This window comes from Myotis davidii, unplaced genomic scaffold (assembly GCF_000327345.1).
Source record: "Myotis davidii unplaced genomic scaffold, ASM32734v1 scaffold1031, whole genome shotgun sequence".
NCBI lineage: Eukaryota > Metazoa > Chordata > Mammalia > Chiroptera > Vespertilionidae > Myotis > Myotis davidii.
Window position 1 is genome coordinate 1901078 of NW_006283442.1, and position 21628 is coordinate 1922705.

Consider the following 21628-nt stretch of genomic DNA (forward strand, 5'->3'; position numbering starts at 1 on the left):
TAAGGTGGGTGCTTCATCCAGTCATTTGAAAGCCTGACTACTAGTAAAACAGAGTCTGACCTCCCTGGGCAAGAAGAAACTCTGCCGGCAGATGGCATTCAGACTCGAACAGCATCACATCTTCCCTTGGGTCTCCAGCCTGCCAGCTACCCGGCACATTCTGGGCTTGCCAAGCCTCCACCATCTCATATGCCGATTCCTTAGAATCCATCTCTCTCGGTGTGTGTACACTCCTATTGATTCTCTTTCTCTGGAGAACCCTGAATAATATGATCCACTTTAACAAGATTCCTAGGAGATTCAGAAGCATCTTCAAGTCTGAGAAGCTTGCCCTAAATAAACTCTTCCGGTAGAATGATTTTGATGGGGGCTGCCTTCAACTGTTTGGAGTTTTATGTATTTAATTCTGTAACAGGACGCCTAAGGGTTGTATATTAAGGCAATTACTTTAATGCTCTACAGTAGCCATCTCCTGGATGAATGGCATTTTCTCTGAATCATTGATTATGCTGATTCTATTTTAGGATGAAAACATTTTAGACTCATTTTTATAGTTTAACTACAGTAAAGGTTGGTATGCTTTACCTCTACCATCTTTCCCCTTGTCTTTGGTTTTCTGTCATAAACAGAATCTCTTTCTTCCCCAAACCATTACCCTAATGGCCTTCATAAACATTGGGTCCCCTTAAGCATATAGTATTTTACTCTAGGCCCTAGAGTCTATCAGTGGTCGGCAAACTGCAGCTCGGCAAACCGCGGCTCGTGAGCCACATGTGGCTCTTTGGCCCCTTGAGTGTGGCTCTTCCACAAAATACTAACTTCTGCACATGGGCCAGGAAGTTTCAATCGCACTGTACGTGCGCGATTGTATGCCAACTGTGTTTGTGTGTGTCTATTTTATACAGTTGGAATCTTGGGCTCAAATGTTATAGTCAAACTATCTTATAAGATACTTTATTTTATTTATTTATTTTTTAAAAATATTGTATTGATTTTTTACAGAGAGGAAGGGGGAGAGATAGAGAGTTAGAAACATCGATGAGAGAGAAACATCGATCAGCTGCCTCCTGCACATCTCCTACTGGGGATGTGCCCGCAACCCAGGTACATGCCCTTGACCAGAATCGAACCTGGGACCTTTCAGTCCGCAGGCCGACGCTCTATCCATTGAGCCAAACCGGTTTTGGCATAAGATACTTTATTAAGTCTAATCTTAGAGTGTGTGAATTTTCATGTTTCCTTGAGTGATCAGTGTTGCTTTATTTCAGTGGGCAGTGCTGCCATAAACGAATGTCTGACGTTCCATTTGACTTTGTCCTATAAGCTGCAGTTAAGAAAACTTTGTGCTATGAGCCATCATGTGCATTAGTTAGATATATTTTCAGTACTCTTTAATGAACTTAATGCCAGCCAGTTTATTCTGTCTGGCAGAATTCTACCATGATATCTTATTATCCCATAGGGCTACTTAGAAGAGTAGGGACTCTGTGTAAGCAAATTTTCTAGCTAATTCAGTGATATTCCTTCAAGTATCATGTTCTTTAAGTTTGAACTGTTTTATAAGTGGTTTTCATATAACTCATCATATATACTTAATACCTTAAGCAGAAGGAGGATAAAATTAAGTCTGGGTGTAAGGACGACGCTAATCATTGTGTATTTGGAAATACTAGACCGTTGTACCATACGGATGGTCTTCTCTGAGGCAGTGGCAATAAATGGTACATGGCACACTTTCCTGCTCCATCAAGTGAGCTCAGGCTGCTATATTTTTTGAGTTGTCAGATTTGGTTTCTTTGTTTTGTGATTCCAGGATTGGTTGCTGTCAGGTCTTGCAGCAGTACAAGGGCCTCTGGCGTTCTGTCTCCTGAGCACTTCTATTTTGATGCTTCTAATTGGTTGTGTATTTGAAACCTGCTAGGTAACCTTGCTAGAATGCATTTCAATTAGGAGTTGGTTCAGAGGCGTGCCTTCAGAAGGTGAGCTAGGAGTTGAACAGGTACTTTTATGGATACGCCTTTTAGCAGCCAAAGGAGGTGAGGTTCATTTTTCCCCTTTAGGTTCCCAGTTCCTGCCTTTGGATTATTTCACTATTAATTATCTGCTATGTGCTCTGTGCTAGGAACATTCAAAGGTGAAGTAAACATTTTTTGCTGTTCTCGAAATCTATTCTGGGGATAGATAAATAAATATAAAATAAAGCAAAGCAGAAACTATATAATAGTGTAAATAACATACTGTGGGCTTGGAAGAAGGAGAGTCTGTGTGGATTTAACCAATCTTAATGGAAGATAAAAGGTTGGATGAGGTTTCGGGTGGTAAGATGTGAAGTATAGTTTAGCTATGGAGAGGATGTCCCAGGTGGAAGCAAAGTATGAGCAAAGATGGCCCAATAAAGGGTGTATGGAAGGAATGGAGTTTGTCCAGGTGTGGCTGGGCAAACATCTGTGGTGGACACTCAGAGGGACACTGAACTGTTGTTCACATGCCTGTTCCCCAGGGCACTTTTTATAGAGTCGACTTTCTACATTGCACCAGTGGCTTTGTAATAAGAATTTTAGAGCATCACAAACCCTGGAGTAATAGTTCTGCTAGGCTTGGGTGAGTTGCCCGACTGGTGCTTCCACCTCACTCTTTATTTTAGTGTTCATATCTTACTGTGCTTGGAACATGGACCTCTTTCTGTTCTGTGATCCTGGAAACATTCTTTATATGCTTACTGTGTTTGTAGCACATAGCTGTTAGAGGGTGGGTAAATTTCCCAGCTTACACTGTGTGAAAATGAAATGAACACATATGTTAAAATTTGAAGACAAAGATCACATTGGAATTTTTTCTTAACAGGTACGTCCTTTTTTAAAAAGGAGCTTCGTACACAGGGCCAGCGAAGAATTTACTTGTCCTGAATTTTAAAATATTTTGTTTTTAAAATCCTTTGTAAAAATTTTGAAACTGTTTTTTCTTGTCTTTTAGAATTTATATTTACAATTGATAGTAGTATTTTTCTTTGTATTTATAGTACGGCCAAGTACAGCGTGTTGACATTTCTACCTCGATTCTTATATGAGCAGATTAGAAGAGCTGCTAATGCCTTCTTCCTCTTCATTGCCTTATTACAGGTAATGTTTCTTTAAAATATATTTAAAATTCATAACCTTGATGAAGTTCATAACCAAAATGAGATTTTGCTGAAAGGTCACTTACCTAAAAAAGTATCATAGTACTTGAATGTAATTTGCTTTCTTTGTCCAGTTATTGTTTGCATGAACTAACATGATCTTGCTGAAAGGCAGACTTCTTTAAGTATGCCTTACATTGAAATTACTAAAGTGGACATTGAGAAATGGCCTGAGGGTCTTAATTTTAACTCTTTTTCTATTCTACATCTAGCAATGTTGGATAAAATTTTAAAAATATGTAACAAAAATAAGGTAATTATTGTGTAGCAGAAATGGAAAAGAACCACAGAAGAGTGAGTGGTGAGTGTCATTTTTTTTTTTCGTAGAGGATTTTAATTTGTCAGCTTCTCTCTTTTGGTCTCTTGTCTTGCAGCAAATCCCAGATGTATCTCCAACAGGAAGATATACCACCCTGGTGCCATTGATCATTATTTTAACAATTGCAGGCATCAAAGAGATTGTAGAAGACTTTGTAAGTTTTTGTTTTCAGATAATAAAAACCTTGCATTGACTTTAACATAACTCACTTGTTGCTTTGCGTTTTCTGTTTAAGACAGGACATTGGTCTATAGCTTAATTAGCCTCTCAAGGTCATGGTAGCATATTTTTTGAGAGGAAACATGTACATACAGTGTCCTTAATGTCTGTACAATGACATAGAAGTAGTTCAAATTATGTTTTCTAATATTAGTTCACTGGACCCCCTTTGGTTTTTATCACTGATGTTCCTACATCTTCCTGCAGAGTTTGCTAAGTTGGTGGCAAACGTATTGCGTCTAGAATAACTGCATTGTGCTGGCTGTGCCTGAGGTGATTTTGCAAGAATATTCTCCCTTCTCATACTAATCTCAGTGCATCTCCAAGTTCATTGGCTACAGCCATATTGGTATTCTGTCATCCTCTTTTCTAACTCCATGCTCTTTTTCTTCCCTTCTCCTACTCCCCCTCCCCAATCTTTCACCCCACATACTTGCAATTTCTAGCACACATTGTATGCACATTTTTTTTTTCTGGGAATAGGTAAATGATCAAAAGTAACCCAAATCAAAGCAAAGCTACTTTGTCCCAGAAGTTTTTTAATCAATAAAATGGCTTCAAGTAATTTGTGTTTATAATACTGAATAATTTCTTCAGCCTGATGTGAAACAAAGGAGGAGTGAGAAGTTTCATACTTCAAGGTGCTTGTTCATCATTAGAATCTAAATATGGTAATTTAAACCAGAATATATGACAACATATCTACTAATTCAGCGAGCGGGGCTGGTCGCCAACCATTGAACTGAACAGTAGAGCCTTAGTTTTGTAGGTAGTTGATTTCCTCCCCCCCACCCCCCACACTCCCCTTGACCCTTATTGTTTGCTGTTTCAGTTATCCATTTGGAACTTTTGAATCTAATAACTTTTTTCTTTTTTCTTTCTGTAACAGAAACGACATAAGGCAGACAATGCAGTTAACAAAAAGAAAACCATAGGTAAGATACCAGGCCGATCACTTTTTCCACTGGGAAACCTGAGAAAAGGCCTAGATTTAAGGAATTTGAGAAAAGTAGTTAGTGGTATTGAGATAAATTGGGGGAAATTATCTATAAATACTTTAAAAAATAGCAAAATGATAAACAAGTGCAATAAAATGTGAGCCCTATTAATTAATATTTGAATAGGACTTGTGTATTTTTAGAATTTTAGAAAAGGTTGTAATTTTGAGGAGCTAGGCATATTTTATAGAAAAAAACACACCTAAGCATTCATGTCTTTGGTTTTAATTGCTCCATGCCTCTCTCTGTCTACTTTTTATTGTATTGACTTGTAGGGCATTGGCTCTGTTATTGTTTTGTTTTGTTTTTGGTAAGTCTTATAACAGCAGGGTGATTTTTTTTCTTCTTCTGGGCTAAATATGAATAGATTTAACTTACATACATCTATATTTATGTGTATGCATGAATGTATTATATATGGTACATAGGTACATAGATTGGGGGAGTGTTGGTATTATACTTATATGTCTAAGGAGATGGTATATTGGGATTAATAAGTGAAATTTTAAAAGGGGCCTTTTGGATTTTGGAAAAATTTTTATGATCAATATTAACTTATACACTTGTGTGTGTTTTTTTCTTTTTCAGTGTTAAGAAATGGTATGTGGCATACCATTATGTGGAAAGAGGTAAAAACTGTTTTTAAAGATATGCCAAAAAGTATTGGTTTGCATACTTGTAATTAATTGCTAATATTGATTACAGTATAAAGTTTATTTTAAGACATAGGCCATCTCTACTTAATGTCAGTTTTAAGATATGGCAATTTCCCCACGAGATTTACTTAGGACTGACCAAATGCTCACTGCATCAGTTCAGAGCTGTGGATATTTCTGAAATCTCAAAACATTTTCTGGCTCCTAGATCCAGTTCAAGAAACAATCTTCTGTTCTCCTAACCTCAATTCAACGTTTTAAATATTTTTTTTTGAGTTTTGAGATTCAATTAGCAGTGGGATAGTAGGCAGTAGTTGCTGCTCTTAATGTTACAGAGGCCAGAAGGGCTTGCTGCTGTGTCCCTGGATATGAGGTCTGCAGGGTTTAGGGATTGTGAGTGTGTGTGTGTGTGAGAGTGTGTGTGTGTGTGTGTGTGTGTGTGTGTTTGTTTATACTGATGAATAGAAAATTTAGAAATATGCTGTGCCCTCTGGGTTTCTTGTATCTGATAAAATTAGCTTTTTAGGTGAGTCTCTGTTTCAGCTGGGCCTTCTCAAAAGTCACAGATGTTTTGGGGGTGACTCTTTTTTTAAAAAATATATTTCATTGATTTTTTACAGAGAGGAAGGGAGAGAGATAGAGAGTCAGAAACATCGATGAGAGAGAAACATCGATCAGCTGCCTCCTGCACACCCCCCACCGGGGATGTGCCCGCAACCCAGGCACATGCCCTTGACCGGAATCGAACCCGGGACCCTTCAGTCCGCAGGCCGACGCTCCATCCACTGAGCCAAACCGGTTTCGGCTGGGGGATGACTCTTACTACTACAGGAGTTGAAGCTGATTAAAAGATTTCAAAAGATTACTTTTTAGAAGGGTAACTTACAATAGTTTCTCTTGCAAACGTTTAATAAGCAATGTTTTAAAATACCTCTATGACCTTTTAATCTCCAGAAATGCCTGCATGGTAACTGCAGCCTTCATTTTAGTTTTTGTTTTGTTTTTAGTTTGTAATAGGAGCCCCTTTAGAGTGTTTGGTGATACACTGTAACCTTGGTAGCCATGCAAGGTCCTGTGCTGCAAGTATTAATTGACACTACTCTCATTTGGAAGAGTGGTGGCTCTTGGTCAAGTGGTTGGAAACTCTTGATGTCACAGAGGGTGGAAATGCTACCAGTGCTATAGAATGCAAGGTTCCCACAGCACTTAGGACTGGCCTGTTTCTCTAAGGCGCCTATTGTCAGCCCCTCCCCAAAGAGGCACTAACACTGGCTGGAGTGGAGAATGATTTGGGATGTTGACACTATTTGAAACTGCAGAAAATGGAGTAATGATCTCTGAATTGTGGGCCCAGGAGTTGATGGCTGTGCAAACGCCAAAAGCTCGTGACTGTTTCTCACATGCATTTGGAGGAAAAATAAACTGAAGCCAAATACTTGTTATATGATTTACCACTGGCTATTTTATTTCAATTAAAAATGCATTTTGTTTGTTTATTTAAAACGAGTTCTCAGCATGTACCTGAGACTGATAGGCCTTGGGGATGCACATGAGTATCATAAAGCTTGGCCTGCACTGGAGTTTTCTCTAGTGGTTTCCAGACTTCAGCAGGCACCCCAATCACCTGAAGGGCAGGATAACACAGAGTGCTGGGCCCCAGTCTCAAAAATTCTGACTCAGGAGTTCCAAGTAGGGCCCCTAGAAAATTTATTTTGTAAATATATATTTTTATTGATTTCAGAGAGGAAGGGAGAGGGAGAGAGAGATAGAAACATCAATGATGAGAGAATCATTTATTGGCTACATCTTACACTGCGGATTGAGCCCGCAACCTGGGCATGTGCCCTGACTAGGAATCAAACCGTGACATCCTGGTTCATAGGTCAATGTTCAACCACAGCCATGCCAGCCGGGCTAGAATTTGCATTTTTAACAAGTTTCTAGGTGAGGCTGATGCTGCCGGTCTGGGGAGCACACTGTGGAACCACTGGTGTGGTGGAAGTGAGAGGTAGCTGAACAGCGTGCAGTGCTGGTGCTGAGCTCTGTGTAGGGCACGCTGCAGGCGCACTGGGGACACCTGGGAGGGTCAGGAACAGCTTTCCTTAAGAGATGCTCACGTGCCCCTCTTGAAGGATGAGCAGGAGGTAACCAGTTTAAGTCATAGGGCACTGGGAAACCCAGGCACATCTGCGGAAGTACTCAGAATAGGAGGAGAGGACAGGTGACGAGAGGGCAGTGGTAACAGGTGCCAGATGTGCAGGCACATTGGAACTGGCTCGCTTTAAGCTTCCCAAAGCAATACCCACTAATTGGAACTGCCAGAGCTCAAGTCAGCGATCCCCAGGCTGTAGCTGAATCATTGGTAAATGCTGAGAGGTAGCTCTGGGGTGGATCTTGACAACTTCGGTTGATTTTGAGAAGACTTTTGGGCTTATTTTTCAAGTTGAGAAATCCCCTGAGGCTGGAGTGAATTCAGGGACCTGGGGTGTGTGTGTCTCTTTTCACCATAAGACTTCTTGATTTAGGTAGTTTAATACCCTGATGGGATAATCAGGCATAAGCACACCAAATAGAAAAGCATTTCAAACAAAGTTCCAAGTAAGTAGTATCTAATGTGTGTGCAACTTCTTAGTACTTTGCTACTGAGAGATAATTGTGTCTATTTTAGTAATAACGATCGGAGAAAGCCATAATTTCTCTTGTCCTCCCACTTTGAATTAAAAAAAAAATTCACAGCCTTTTTTGAAAACATGACTAATTTTTCTTTCTAGTTTTTAAAACTAATTGCTTCTTCGATTTTTTCTATGTAATTAAACTGTTCACATAAAATATTTTTACACTTAAAAACATTTTCAATTTTCATAGGTATTTCTTGCTTTTGTATTGATGCCGTTAAAAGAGCTCTGTAGCATTTATTCTTTGACTTTTCTTTATTGTGGAAGATACTTTACTTCCTTTTGCCTTAAAAGTGGGTACTAACGTCAAATTTACAGTGGCTCTGGGATTTGAGTTCTACCACCCTGGAGCCTGATTCCTTAGATTTCCCCGCACACCGTGATAAGCAGTTCACAGTACTCATAGGACACCTTTCAGTAAACCCTCCTTCGTAGTATTGGAAATTAAATGTAGGCCCCTGCTAGGGCCATTCTCCCAGCTTGCAAGATTCAGTAGTTTTTCACAAGTATTGTGTCTTGTGAAATTCATGATTTCTATGAGAATAGTAACATGGGTTAGAATAAGAAACAGAAAACATAGTGCCCATTTTGAGTTGTGAGTTGCTAGTATACTAGGAATTGTCTTTCTTCTTGTGCCATCAGAGAATTCTGCTATCCTTCAAGTTCACACTCAGACCACTCACTCACATCCCTGCTGGTGGAGACTAGCACTGACCATGTGCCTACTCCGTGCTGGGTGCTCCCGTTAACGCCCTTCAACACTGCACCACCCTGCACAACCAGTGCTGGTTTTCCCTCGTCTGTAAGTGAGGACATGGGAGTTCAGAGAGGTGAAGAGCTTGTCAAGATCCCAGCGCCAGTGTATCTGTGAGCTGGGATTGGAACCTAGGCCTGCCTGACTTGAGAGCCTACATTCTATCCAGCCAGCTGCGTATATGATGTGATTTAAAGGATTTATAGGTGCTTGGCTATGGTGCTCATTTTCTACAGTCTGGGGCCTGTTTCTGTGGCTTGGGGTCTTCTGTCCAGTGGATTCTGTTTCCCAAAGTGACCTCTGACTTTGGCCATGATGATTTTTCTGGCAATTTCTTGAGCTATACAAATCTTCTGTGTTTTATGTGGCATGTTTCCAGGGGACCTTTTAGATGGATTGTTCAGGAGTGAGTTTAGTATTGTCTTTTAATCATACCACTGGCCAGATTATTCAGTTTTGGATCTTGGTTGTCTGACCTTGATCAACTTATTTCACTTTGAGCCTTAGTTTTTCCATTTGTAAAATGGAGAAATGTACACGTGTTAACTCAATTGATCCTCACCATAACCCCATGAAGTAAGTGCTGTTGATTTCATTACATAGCTGAGAAAACTAAAGCACACAAACTTTACAGGACTAGTTCAAGGTTACACATAGCTGGTAAGGAGTACTAACAGGGGATTTGAATTCAGGGCTGTGCACTTAACCAGTCTCCCCGACTGCAGCCAGCTGTGGAATTTATAAGTGGATGAATAATTGTAAGGAAATGAGACTTTGATAGTTCTGACTCATCTTTGTCCCCCATCTCTTCCTTATATTTTCTTTTCATTCAGCATCATCACAAAGAGGCAATAGTATCATTTGTCTGTATTGAAAGATTTTCCTATTGTTCTTAAGAAAAATAATTTGGGCTTCTTCATCTTAAACTTCATGGCATAGTTATACAGTAATTTTTTCTTCAAATATTTAACCACCTTATCACCATTTGTGCTTTCTATTCTTTCATGCTTCTCTGTCCTTGTCCCTGGTTTTCTAGGTGACAGTGGGAGACATTGTGAAGATCGTCAATGGGCAGTATCTTCCAGCAGACATGATCCTGCTATCCTCCAGGTCAGGTGTGCTATAGTGAGCACAATTTTTGAAATAAATGTCAAGAACAATAAAATATAAAATGGTGACTGCTGACATCTCCAGCCACCCTTTCTCTTCCACTCTGAGTCACCAACCTTCTCTTTCTGGCCTATTCTTCCATTGCCTGTCATTCACTCTTTCCTGCCTTAATCCTAAATTTTCTTTCTCCTATTTATCAATTCATTTTACTCTCATGGCTATTCTGCGCTATATTCCTCATTGTTGGAAGACATTCAAGACAGTGGAGTGATCCCTCCAGTAACCTCCAGGTGGCAGCCTGTTTGAGACTTCACATCCCCTCTCCTGATGGGTCCAGCCCACAACCTCTCCTGCAGAGCCCAATGCCTCCCTTTACTAGCTATTCAGAGAACTGCAGGGATTTTCTCAGTGTAGACATGGTGCTTGCTCCTGATTTGTCCACATTTTGTTCCCTTTCTGCCCAAGTATCATTGCCATGTTTTCTAGGCAGTTCTGTACTAGAAAATTATAACTAAGTGGTATAAATAGTGAGCAACACAGTCTTTGTCTTTGGCTTGGCACATACAATTATATATCAAAGAAGGAATGCCAAAATTTGAATAAGTATAGACTTTTACTCTTGAAATCAAGATTACAGGATTTGATGTGAAAACTGAAAGTTCCTATATTCCTGTTGGAAATCATAGATGCTCACACAGTTTGCGTTTTCTTTGGTTGTAGACAGTGTTTCTTTTATTGGATTTGATCACACATGAGATTTTAAGTTTTAACATCAATTTTCTGGTTGAGATCAAAGGTTTAAAACTAGACTCTTGCCACAGAGGGTTAAAGCACCGTGTACATGGGGCAGCATTCATGTTTGATCCTACTGATTGGTTACAAAGAAACTCTCCATAAAATGTGGATCACTTGATAGTTCGGGGTCGGCGTTTTGGTTGTGGCCCTCAGGAAACCTGGTTGGAGTATGAGATTGTTTCTCTGAGCTGACCTGTTTTTAGGTGGCCATTAGTGTTTGGGTCTGTACCGTGTGCCAAGCAGCCTGCTGAGCACATTGTTCCATTTAATCTTCCCAGCAACCCTTGATATCCCTACTTTACACAGAAAAAGCAGAGAAGCAGAGAAATTGAACAACTGGTTAGAACCATGTAGCCAATAAAGGTAGTGCCAAGAGATTTTAACTTAGCTGGTGGGTGGCAGAGTCCATTCTCTTAGCTACTAAGTATGCCACCTAAACCCGAAGGTTGGAAGTGTTAGCTGCTCTGCTTAATTTTATTCTTTGAGTTTTCTGTCCTTCAAATTAGGTGCTTTGGTTAAAAAGTTATCTGTGGGGCGAGTAGAAGATGCAGGGCAGTAAAGGCTTGCCAAGCCTGTGCCTGGGTTCGTGAACCCTTTGGGCTATGATTTTCTTTAAAAGATGTGTTTGTACTGGCTGCGTCAGGGGGGGCACTTTTGGTCAGGAGGAGCAGACCAGGTCTCAGACTGCAAGGGTCATGGAACATCATGTTTGCTCTAACCTGCCCCTCCCCTTCTCATTTTACCCTCCGCTATTTCTGTTACTTGAAGTCAAGCAGCTTTTGTGGGGCCCATAAGGGCAGATCACTTGTATTGGTGTTGAGCTCCAAAGATAAGTGTTTGTCTTTCTACTCAATTACTACTACTAAAGTGGTTGTTTATGCAGGTGACCCTTGAACAACACAGGTTTGAAGTGTGTGGGCCCACTCACTTATTGAAATTTTTTTCATTAGATACCTGTTTTGTTTTCCATCCGGGGTTGGGAGTCTGAGGATGCACAGAGTCAACTGTATGCAGTGATTTATGGCCATTTTATATAGGGGACAGAACATCCCCGGTTTTGGTATAGGGGGCCTGGACCCAGTTGTCTGCAGATACCAGGGAACAACTGGGAGTAGTTAAATTTTGGGGGACTCAAAAGTTAAGCTTGCATTTTTAACTGTGCAGAAGAGTAGGTGTTGGTGCCCTAACTCCTAGGATTGTTCAAGGGTCATTTCTAACACTATTTTGAAGAGCTGGTCAGCAGACATAGTTTCCACAGTAGACTCTTTTTGAGCTGTGGCTTTGTGGAGGGACCTTAATAAACTTTGGCTTCTTTTCTCTCTTTTCTTAGTGAACCTCAGGCAATGTGTTATGTTGAAACAGCGAATCTAGATGGGGAGACGAACCTTAAAATACGTCAGGTAAAGTTACCTTTTATGGCTGGTGTTGTTATGGAGGCCCATATAGCAAATCTGATCCGCACAGGTACCAGTCAGTGCGTTTTCTAGAGGAAAAATGTGTTCTACCACAAAAAGTTATGCCTTAACCCTAATGGAAACTATGGGGAGAAGATACCTTTTAATATAAAGGGAACTTCTTATAAGTGATGGCAGAGCTAAAAAAGTGGGCTTCACCCAAGATTGGGTCAGGAAGGGTATCATGTGTTAACTTAGATTCACTGCACTCTCTGCCTGGTAGTGTCTGTGGGAAGAGAGAGCCTCTGCTGGGTTGAGCTGCATGGTGGATGAGAGAGATGAAGTTAGACAAACAATGGTACCTTCCTTTCCATTGTTTTAATTGAGGTTCTAATTACAGAGAGTGAGTTATTAGATACAAAATTTCATCCTTTAAATAAGTATATTCTTACTGTATTTTAAAATTCTAGAATGAAGAATAGTTTCTAACATAAGCATTTGAAAGATTTGACACTTAAATTTTATGCTGCATAAAGTTGAATTTGATAATTCTGTCCACATATCTTTCTTTTCTACCTTGAATATTTGATTTAGACTTTTTTCCTGTTTAAGGAAGAGTTACTGGGCCTAGTACCATACTGCATTAAAGGGGTGCTTTATTCTGTGTTTATGACCGGGATTAGAGTACTGCTAGTAAACATGCTTTTCTGGACGTTGTTCGAGCTTATGAATTGCTGCCAAACAGGGATGTTTCCAGCACAGTGGTGGAATCTTAACTTTGTGCTTCATTGATTCTTTTGTAACTTTTGTATTAGGCTGCTATCTGTAAAAAAAAGAAAAAGAAAAATAAAGCTACCTGTAACACTGATCTCATGGGCTGATAGCTTGATTTCTTTTTTTTTTAAATACATTTTTATAATATTCATCAATTTCTTTAGATTAACAGTGGGATGTGGAATGCTACCTCTAAATTTGGAAGACTGTAATCAATTTCCTCTTTTGATTGAACATTTTAGGGTTTGAATTGCACTGCTGATATGCAAACAAGGGAAATATTGATGAAATTATCTGGAACTGTAGAATGTGAAGGGCCCAACCGGCATCTCTATGACTTCACTGGAAACTTGAATTTAGATGGAAAAAGGTATCACTTTCCCTTTTCTTGGTGTTTATTTTATTTATTTATTTATTTATTTATTTATTTATTTATTTATTTATGGGACTAAGAACTGCTGAAGCTTTGGAAAATATTAGTTTGTTTTCTGGCTTCATAGTATCTCAAAAACAGTGAGATTTCTTCATGTCTAGCGTAGATATGTGAGACTGACCTTTTTTTGAAACATTGTTTTAATCGATTTAAACCATTGCCTAAATTTAAGGAAAGAACTGATTTTTCTTAAGAAAAAACAGCCAGAGGGTCTGAAATGATGTTCAGGGCACCATCCTGTTCTTTCTGTGTGTACTACCTGCCAGGTAGGAGAGGTGGTTTGGCTGCATAAAATTATCCAGTAAAGCAGAAGGGAGGTGTCTGAGTGTATGAAACCTGATATTTATTAGAGAACCTGTTTTTTTTCTTTTCTTTTTGCTAGCATTCTTTAAAGTAGGTTAAATGAAAGGAACAAGGAACAACAATTAGTCTTCTTTTAAAATATTCACTGCTGTCTGTATTCTGTTGTCTTTGTTCTCTTGGCATTGTTTTCTTGGTGGAGAATCATTTTTGTCATTATGTTGGGGAGTAGTTTCTGCCTTCTGCCCATCTTTAATCTGCATGCTTTTTATCAGTGCTTCCCACCTATATATTTTGAAGAGACCCATAGAGAAGAACCTGATCATGGTAATCAACCCAGAATAACCATAACAACCACATGTGCCTACTTTCTTGGTTTTTGTTTAGTGTGCAGAGCCGCTGCATAGGCTCCCATTTTGAATTTCTAAATTACTGCTCAGCCTTTTATCTAATCATTAAGTTGTTCTTGACAAATTTGATATTACAGCATTTTTTTCTCCTCTATAATAGACTATAAAATAAAATTCTGGTTATTTTAGCAATTTCTTTTTCTTTTCTTTTTTTTGGTGTTGAGTTTCATAACAGGGTTATAAGAAATACAATTGCCTCTAACATTTTATAGGAAAAAACAAAAAAATATTTTTGTAGTGATGAATGGATAAGAGAAACCTTTCTTGTGGATCTTCTTCTTCTCTCCCCCCCCCCTTTTTTTTATAGATTAAGCCAAGGGTAACCTTTAATGTCTCAGTGAAATAGTTCAAATTTGAGTAAAGGAAACATTTGATTTATTGTGGGTTTATGTTTAAGGGGAAAAGCTCATGCTCATTTGTCAGACTACCATTGAGTACAAATATTGTTTCCTATTTTTAGTCCTGTTTCCCTTGGGCCTGACCAGATCTTATTAAGAGGTACACAGCTTCGAAACACTCAGTGGGTCTTTGGCATAGTTGTTTACACTGGACATGACACCAAACTCATGCAGGTAAAACATTTCTATACTGGAAAACAATGCTTATTTTAGTCTTTTTTTTTAAAAAAAAATTGCTGTTTTTATGGAATAAAGAGTAGAAATGCAGATGTTGTATTTAGGAAGCTCGAGTTTGTGAGCTTAAATTTTGTAAGGAAGTGCCTTTATTTTGGTTCTTTAGGTAGTTTCTCATAGATTTCTGTTATTATATCATATATTTGTTACCCCCTGCTTAAAATATCAATGGTTTTGTTTTCTGGATTTAGGGGGACAATCAGTTCTGGACCTAAGAGGGGACTTGTTCTTTCCTTATTTCTCTCACTACTTCTACGCCTCACCCCCATTAATTAGGATTATATAGCAAATTGTCTTATTTAATTCAATTCTAGTTAATTTAAAATCAGTTATTTTTGAACTAATGTTTATTCTTCATATAGCAAAAAAATTAATGAAAATGATATTGTTCTTTCTCCCTGTTAATATTTTTAAATTAGTTGTGAATTTGCAGATCACATTTACATCCTATATAATAAAAGCCTAATATTCTAAGTGTCCGTTCATCCGTTCAACCAATCAAAGCATAATATGCTAATGATATGCTAATGCTGCTCAACTGCTTGATATGACATGCACTGACCACCAGGGGGCTGATGCTCCAACCAGTAGGTTAGCTTGCTGCTGGGGTCCAGCCAATTGGGACTGAGTGAGACAGGCCAGACATGCCCTGGAGCCCTTCTGCTGTCCCTCCCCAGCTGACCATCCTCCTGTGTCCCTCCCCGGCCCTGATCATGCACCAGTGGGGGCCTTCGGCCTGGCCTGCACCCTCTCGCAATCCAGGACCCCTCGGGGGATGTTGGAGAGCCAGTTTCAGCCCGATCCCACTCAACGCAGGATGCAGGATGTGCCCCCTGGTGGTCAGTGGACTCCCACAAGGGGAGCGCCACTCAGACAGAAGCCAGGCTCATGGCTGGCGAGCACAGCGCGGGAGCCTCTCCCGCCTCTGCTGCAGCGCTAAGGATGTCCGACTGCTGGCTTAGGTCCGCTCCCCGGGGAGAGTGGGCCTAAGCTCTCAGTTGAACATTCCCCAAGGGCTCTGGGACTACGAGAGGGTGCAGGCTGGGCTGAGGGATCCCCCCATAAGTGCACGAATTTCATGCACTGGGCCTCTGGTTATGACATATTTTGCTAGACTAGTTTGAAATTCTGCATAAATCAGTGTCCCTATGTGTAATTTCTTATATTTCTTTGGCATCTTATTTTACTAATGGTCACTATTAATGAGAATTAGCTTTGTAGCTTATCTGGCCTTTTATATACCTTCCAAAGCAAGTACTTGACTATGTTTCTTAACTAAAAAATCTTCAGTGACCACTATGTCTTGTGCCATGTCTTGTGCCAAGCTGTATGGATACAATACTGAAAGGCCCAGCCTTATTCTCTGGAGCCATGGGCACTGAGAAGTAACAGGGAATTATGAAATAGAGAGTTCATTGTTGTATATGTGTCATTACAAAGCACTATGGGTGCATATTGAAGGGTCAGCCAACCCAGGTTTAGGCACGTCAGTTGACTAGCTACTAAGAATGATACTAAGGAGCACATTTTAGAAATAAAGTTGGAGAAGAGAGGCTGTTGTGTTGGTCTACTCTTTGAGGTTAAATGATGTAGGAGAGAGTTAACCATTGATGGAACAGATGAAGTGATAGACCCCAATAGATGGGGAGGATTAGAGGGTGAAGTTGAAGAAGATTGTTGGAGTTTCTGAGTGACGGTTGATCAGTGTGTAGGGTGCTTGTCTTCAAGTTTCTAGGGTGGAAGGTTTATAGAGTGAGGAGACCTGGGAGTGATTCATGGGAGTAGAAAGCTAAAGGTAGAGCTGTTGGAGGCCATTTGATGTTGAGGAGTAAAGGACTGAGAGACTATGGCATTTGATGGCTTGATGCTATGACTTTAAACATTGGATCATGGCCAGGCTGGGGTAGAGATGGGTGCCATACGCCAGTTGGTCGGAGGACTTGCTGAGGGAAGAGGCTGAAGGCAGTGTCGCCAAATGGCATGAAGTTTACAAGTGGGTTTTCACGTGGCATTAGAAAATGAAATACCTGAAGTACTGCCGAGTCCCACTTATACAATCCGTAATATTGCCCGGAATCTGAGGGATGCGAGTCTGCTTGAGGGGCTCCAGGGAAGGCGTGTCCTCTGCTGGGAAGGCAAGGGGCAGGAGAACAGCTCCTGAATGAGGGCAAGGACATAGAGATGTGTTGGACCTGGAATGGTAGGACTCTAGGTGGTGTGGTGGAAAGATTACAGAATGAGTGTATGTGGGAGTGGGGGATCTAAAACTATTAAGCTAAAAGTGAATAGTTGGTGAATGCTGAGAGGCAGCTCTTGGATTAAGATTATTCAGTATATCTGACCTGTGTCTGATCTATCCTTCCTGCCGGATCATCACCCACTCCCAAGGGCATGTTAGACAGTTTTAAGTTTGGTGGTTCTGAGCAGCCTGTATATGAAGACTTTCTTGATAAACAGTGCCCTGCTACCTAACTAGTATTTTCTAATTTCCCCAGTCCAGTGCCAGCTTCCATTGTCTAACTCTTTTGAAATTCCACTAATCACAGATCACTTCTTTTTTTTAATGTAGTGACAAAGAGATCCAGGGATTAGCTTAAATTTGGGCAGGGCCCCAAGTCTAGTTTTCAGATTGTGTATGTTACAAATTTAGCTGTTCTTCAAGATTCCTGGTACACTGGTTGTTTCCGAAGGGCGGGAATACTGTTTTTCTAGATCATATATTGGTAACAGAGCTTTGTAGCTAAGTTCTATGAGATAATTAAGTTACACTTAAAATGATCCCGTCATCTCTTCAACGAGCAAGGTGTGTCCTGTTACCTTGTAAATCTGCAGCCCATGAGTGTGATGGGCACTTTTCCTTGCACCAAGATGTGATAAACCTCTTTGCAAGCTTTATTACATGCTGATTCTTTAAGTACAGAATAATGGAAAGGCCCAGAAGTGTCTGTGCTACAGTCTCTGTGCCTATAAAGCTGAAACGAGTAGTAAAAATGACGCACTTTCACAGGGGATTAACAGACATAGTGGAAGCCATCCTGTTTGGGAAATAACATTTTTGTGCTACTTGGCCACAGAGAGGAAACATGGTTGCTTTAGGGCTCTTTTACTTTGTTCTTATTTTTCAAACTCTCACCTCAATGCCTTCTATTCTTCACAGTTCCCTTGTTTCATGTTTAGTGTAGTTACATGCAGAAATATTTCAATGTCTGTTGTTTCTGTTGGTTGATTGAATGGGAGAGATATTATAGTAAGTGCAGCAAACAGTGCCCCATGTACTGTTCTAGGAATTTGCATGTATTAACTCATACATTCCTCACAATGGCTCTATGAGGAAGATACTATTATTTCCATTTTTTAGATGAGGACACTGAGGCACATAGTGTCCAAGTAGGTTACCAAAGTTACACACCAGTGAGAGAGAGAGCTGAGATTTGGCAGTCTGGTTCGAGTCCATGTTCTAACTAGTACTCTAGTGACTGCTTGCTTAGGAGGAAATGAAATGTGTAAAATTCAGGTCAGATATAAGCTTTTACAGAATCTAACACTTTGGCCTGTTTCTATTAAGAACTCCATTACTCAGAAGTAGCAGTGCTTTCTAAGACTTTTACAGACCTTATAATGCTAGTCAGAATTTCACATTATAAGCTCATCCTTGTCAGCCGACATGGTCAGCATATAGGGATGAGTAGGCTTGGCTTTCTACAAGGGGCATGTGTTGAAGCCTGAGGTTTCAGCCTCTTGTGTTGCATGAAAGATAACTTTTCTCAGCCCTGTTAACTGGTCAGGATTTAACCACTGGAGAAGATCAGAAATTCATAAATGAATGGAGTCATAGAAAATGACATTTATTGTAAATTTTTTCTGCCTGTGTCTCTAATGAATGTTTATTAGAAATTATAAGAAAGATCATCTTTAGTTATAAAAGATGGGGATAGGCAATCTTGCAACTGGTCTCTTGGCTCTTGACCTGAGGCCAGAGGTGATGTGTCCTCTATTGACCTTTAGATGGTATTTGAGTGGTGCTAGGTCAGCTTTTACTAATGGATTTTCATTTATATTTTAGAGGAATTTTAAAAAGTGTGTTAAGGGAAAATAATTTAGAGAACTAAAGTGAAAGGGAGAAAAGAGTATAGAAAGGAAAATGCTGTTGTGCTGTTAAGATACCTTAATGGACTTAGCTTTTCAAAATGACCAGTAAGGCACTTCCCCATCTCCCCACCCCCACAGAAAGCCATGGCCATAAGAGTAGCGTTTCTGAGGTTGGTGATAGAATTCAGGTAATTTCAGAGGTGTTGTATGAATTTTTCTTTGGAACTGAGGAATTACCTTTTATTTTTATCTTGATTTTATTTTCACATTGTGACTTTATTTGTATTCTTCTTTTCAGAGACATTTTTCATCCTAGCTCTGTTAATGTTCAGATAAAATTGAGACAGGTGGAGAGTTCTGACTTCAGTTTGGCACAAGGCACCATTTTAATGGCCCATTAGTGCCTTAAGATTTCAAACCACCTGATCTTTGCAAATCAGTGTTGCCTCTAAGAGACGGGCTCATGACTCATGGAGGGAGACCTGCAGACTGTAGGTCCTGTGCACATCTCTCTGTCCACTTCTGGTTTTCTGATTTTATCTAGGCTCTGCTCACCACTCTCCAGGAGTGGCTTATTACCATCCATTGTATTACTGTGTTAGTTTCCTATTGCTGCTCTAACAACTTACACACATTTAAGCTTAAAACAATCTGAAGTTGTTATGTTACCGTTCTGCAGGTTAGAAGTCTGATATCAGGTGTCTGCAGGCAGCACTCCTTCCTATAGAGCACCTGGGAAGGCTCTAAAGGGGAATAGTCCCTGCCTTTTCTGACTTTCTAGAGCTGTTTGAATCCCCTGTCTCATGACCTCCTTCCCCACTTCAGCTTCAAAGCCAACAATGGCTTGCATTTCTGTGACCATTCTTCTGTGGTCACATTTCCTGATCAAGGACCTGTGTGATTAAATTGGGTCCACTTGGATAATCTAAAATTATCTCCCCAAGTCACAGTCCTTCATTTAATCACAACTGCAAAGTCCCTTTTATCATTTAAGGTAACATTCATAGGGTCCAGTTATCTATAATAATGGAAGGGTAATATGCTAATTACCCTGGACAAAGCTGCAGCGGGTGGGGGCAGAGGCAGAGGCCTCCGGCTCAGCCACGGTGGGCGGGGGCCAGGGCCAAGGCCCTTGCACCAATGTCGTGCATTGGGCCTCTAGTTAGGATATAGATATCATTGTATAGTGCAATAGTTCTATTGACTTTTCCACTGCTGAGAGGTATAGTCCCAAATTTTCCACCTGATGTGCAGTGGTCACTGAGTCTGGCTTTAATGAATATGTCTAAACTCACTACCCAACACTGGCCTCTGTTCTAGCTGGGCTCGTTTCTCTAGCAGCAGTGAGAAATCCAACTATGCACATTTACAGACGTTGGGTTGACTTTCTGCTTTTGTTTTACCTTCCTGTTTATATCCTGTTTATGATTCAGGACTCCACTCAAATTTCTTCTGGCTACTAGAACTTTCCTGACTTTTCCTGCTTGTTTCTTGTTCAATTTCCAAATGAATTATTTGCCCATCCATTTATTTTGACACCTGTTGACATTCTATTTTATGTTATTGATGTGTATGTGTTTGTATGTCTTTTTCTCAATTAAATATGTACTTTCACATTTTATCTTTGTCTATTAATTATGGAGCTATGTTATTACTTTGAAAATTCTTTCCAAAGCTTTACAATATCAAATATTTAAGTTTCTCTTGAATTAGCAATATTCTGATTTCTTTAAATTTGACTGAAACAAGTAGAGTTGAAATGTGTTCTTGAAAATGATAGAATGTGTCTTCTGTCATCTTTATTTAAAATAGACTTGTATGCATGCATATAAGCAAAACCAATGGACACAGACAGTAGAGGGGTGCGGGCCTGTGCTGTGGGGCAGGAGTGGGTGGGGAGAGGTCATTGGAGAAAAAGGAGACATTGTAATACTTTCAACAATAAAGAATTTAAATCAATGTTTTTTCAAAACAAACAAACACCACCTAGAAACAAAAAAATAAAAATAATTAAAAAATAAAACTAGATGCTGATTCAGGAATATAGTACATTTTAAGAATTTCATTGATTATTTGGCAAAAGTACAGTCTTACTTTTTATGAGTTGAATTTGTGTAACTTACCTCCTTTTCTCCCCACTCCTTGCCCCCGAGTCTGTTCTGTGATCCTCACGGACTTTAAATGCTATTGTACAGAATTCCACCAAAGCTCCTCTCAAGAGATCGAATGTTGAGAAAGTGACCAATGTGCAGATTCTGGTGTTGTTTGGCATCCTGTTGGTCATGGCCTTGGTGAGCTCAGCAGGGGCCCTGTACTGGAATGGGTCTCAAGGTGGAAGGAATTGGTACATCAAGAAGTTAGGTAAGTCTTGGGATGGATTGCTTGTTGAAGTAGGACAAAATGTTTTTGGGAAATCTTTCTAAGCACATGTGTGGTGACCATGCCATCTTTCTCTGCCCTTTGGCTACTCTGTGTAATGCCAGCCTATCAAAGATAATTGGAAGATTAGTAGTCATGTAACGAAGTGAAGAGGGATGCATTTGGGGATTGTTTTATATTCAAGTGATTATTTTAAGTTACATTTTTGAGTTATTTTCTTAGGGTTGTTCTAGGGCAGTGATGGCGAACCTTTTGAGCTCGGCGTGTAAAAATTTTGAAAAACCCTAACTTAACTCTGGTGCCATGTCACATATAGAAATATTCATAATTTTTTTTGATATTTGCAACCATAGTAAAAACAGATTTATATTTTTGATATTTATTTTATATATTTAAATGCCATTTAACAACGAAAAATCAACCAAAAAAATGAGTTCGTGTGTCACCTCTGACACGCGTGTCATAGGTTCGCCATCACTGGTCTAAACACTGCGCAGTTTAAACCACTTGTTT

General features: G+C 39.8%; 1 protein-coding gene across 1 annotated transcript in view; it reads left to right on the plus strand.

Moving 5' to 3' along the window:
• ATP8A2 (ATPase, aminophospholipid transporter, class I, type 8A, member 2) overlaps positions 1-21628 on the plus strand; it is a 588754-nt gene that overhangs the window by 91870 nt on the left and 475256 nt on the right. The window contains 9 exon segments of the mRNA XM_006753689.2: positions 3020-3119; positions 3553-3651; positions 4606-4651; positions 5303-5343; positions 9836-9909; positions 12035-12104; positions 13115-13242; positions 14476-14587; positions 20932-21097. Coding sequence (XP_006753752.2) covers positions 3020-3119; positions 3553-3651; positions 4606-4651; positions 5303-5343; positions 9836-9909; positions 12035-12104; positions 13115-13242; positions 14476-14587; positions 20932-21097 — 836 coding nt within the window.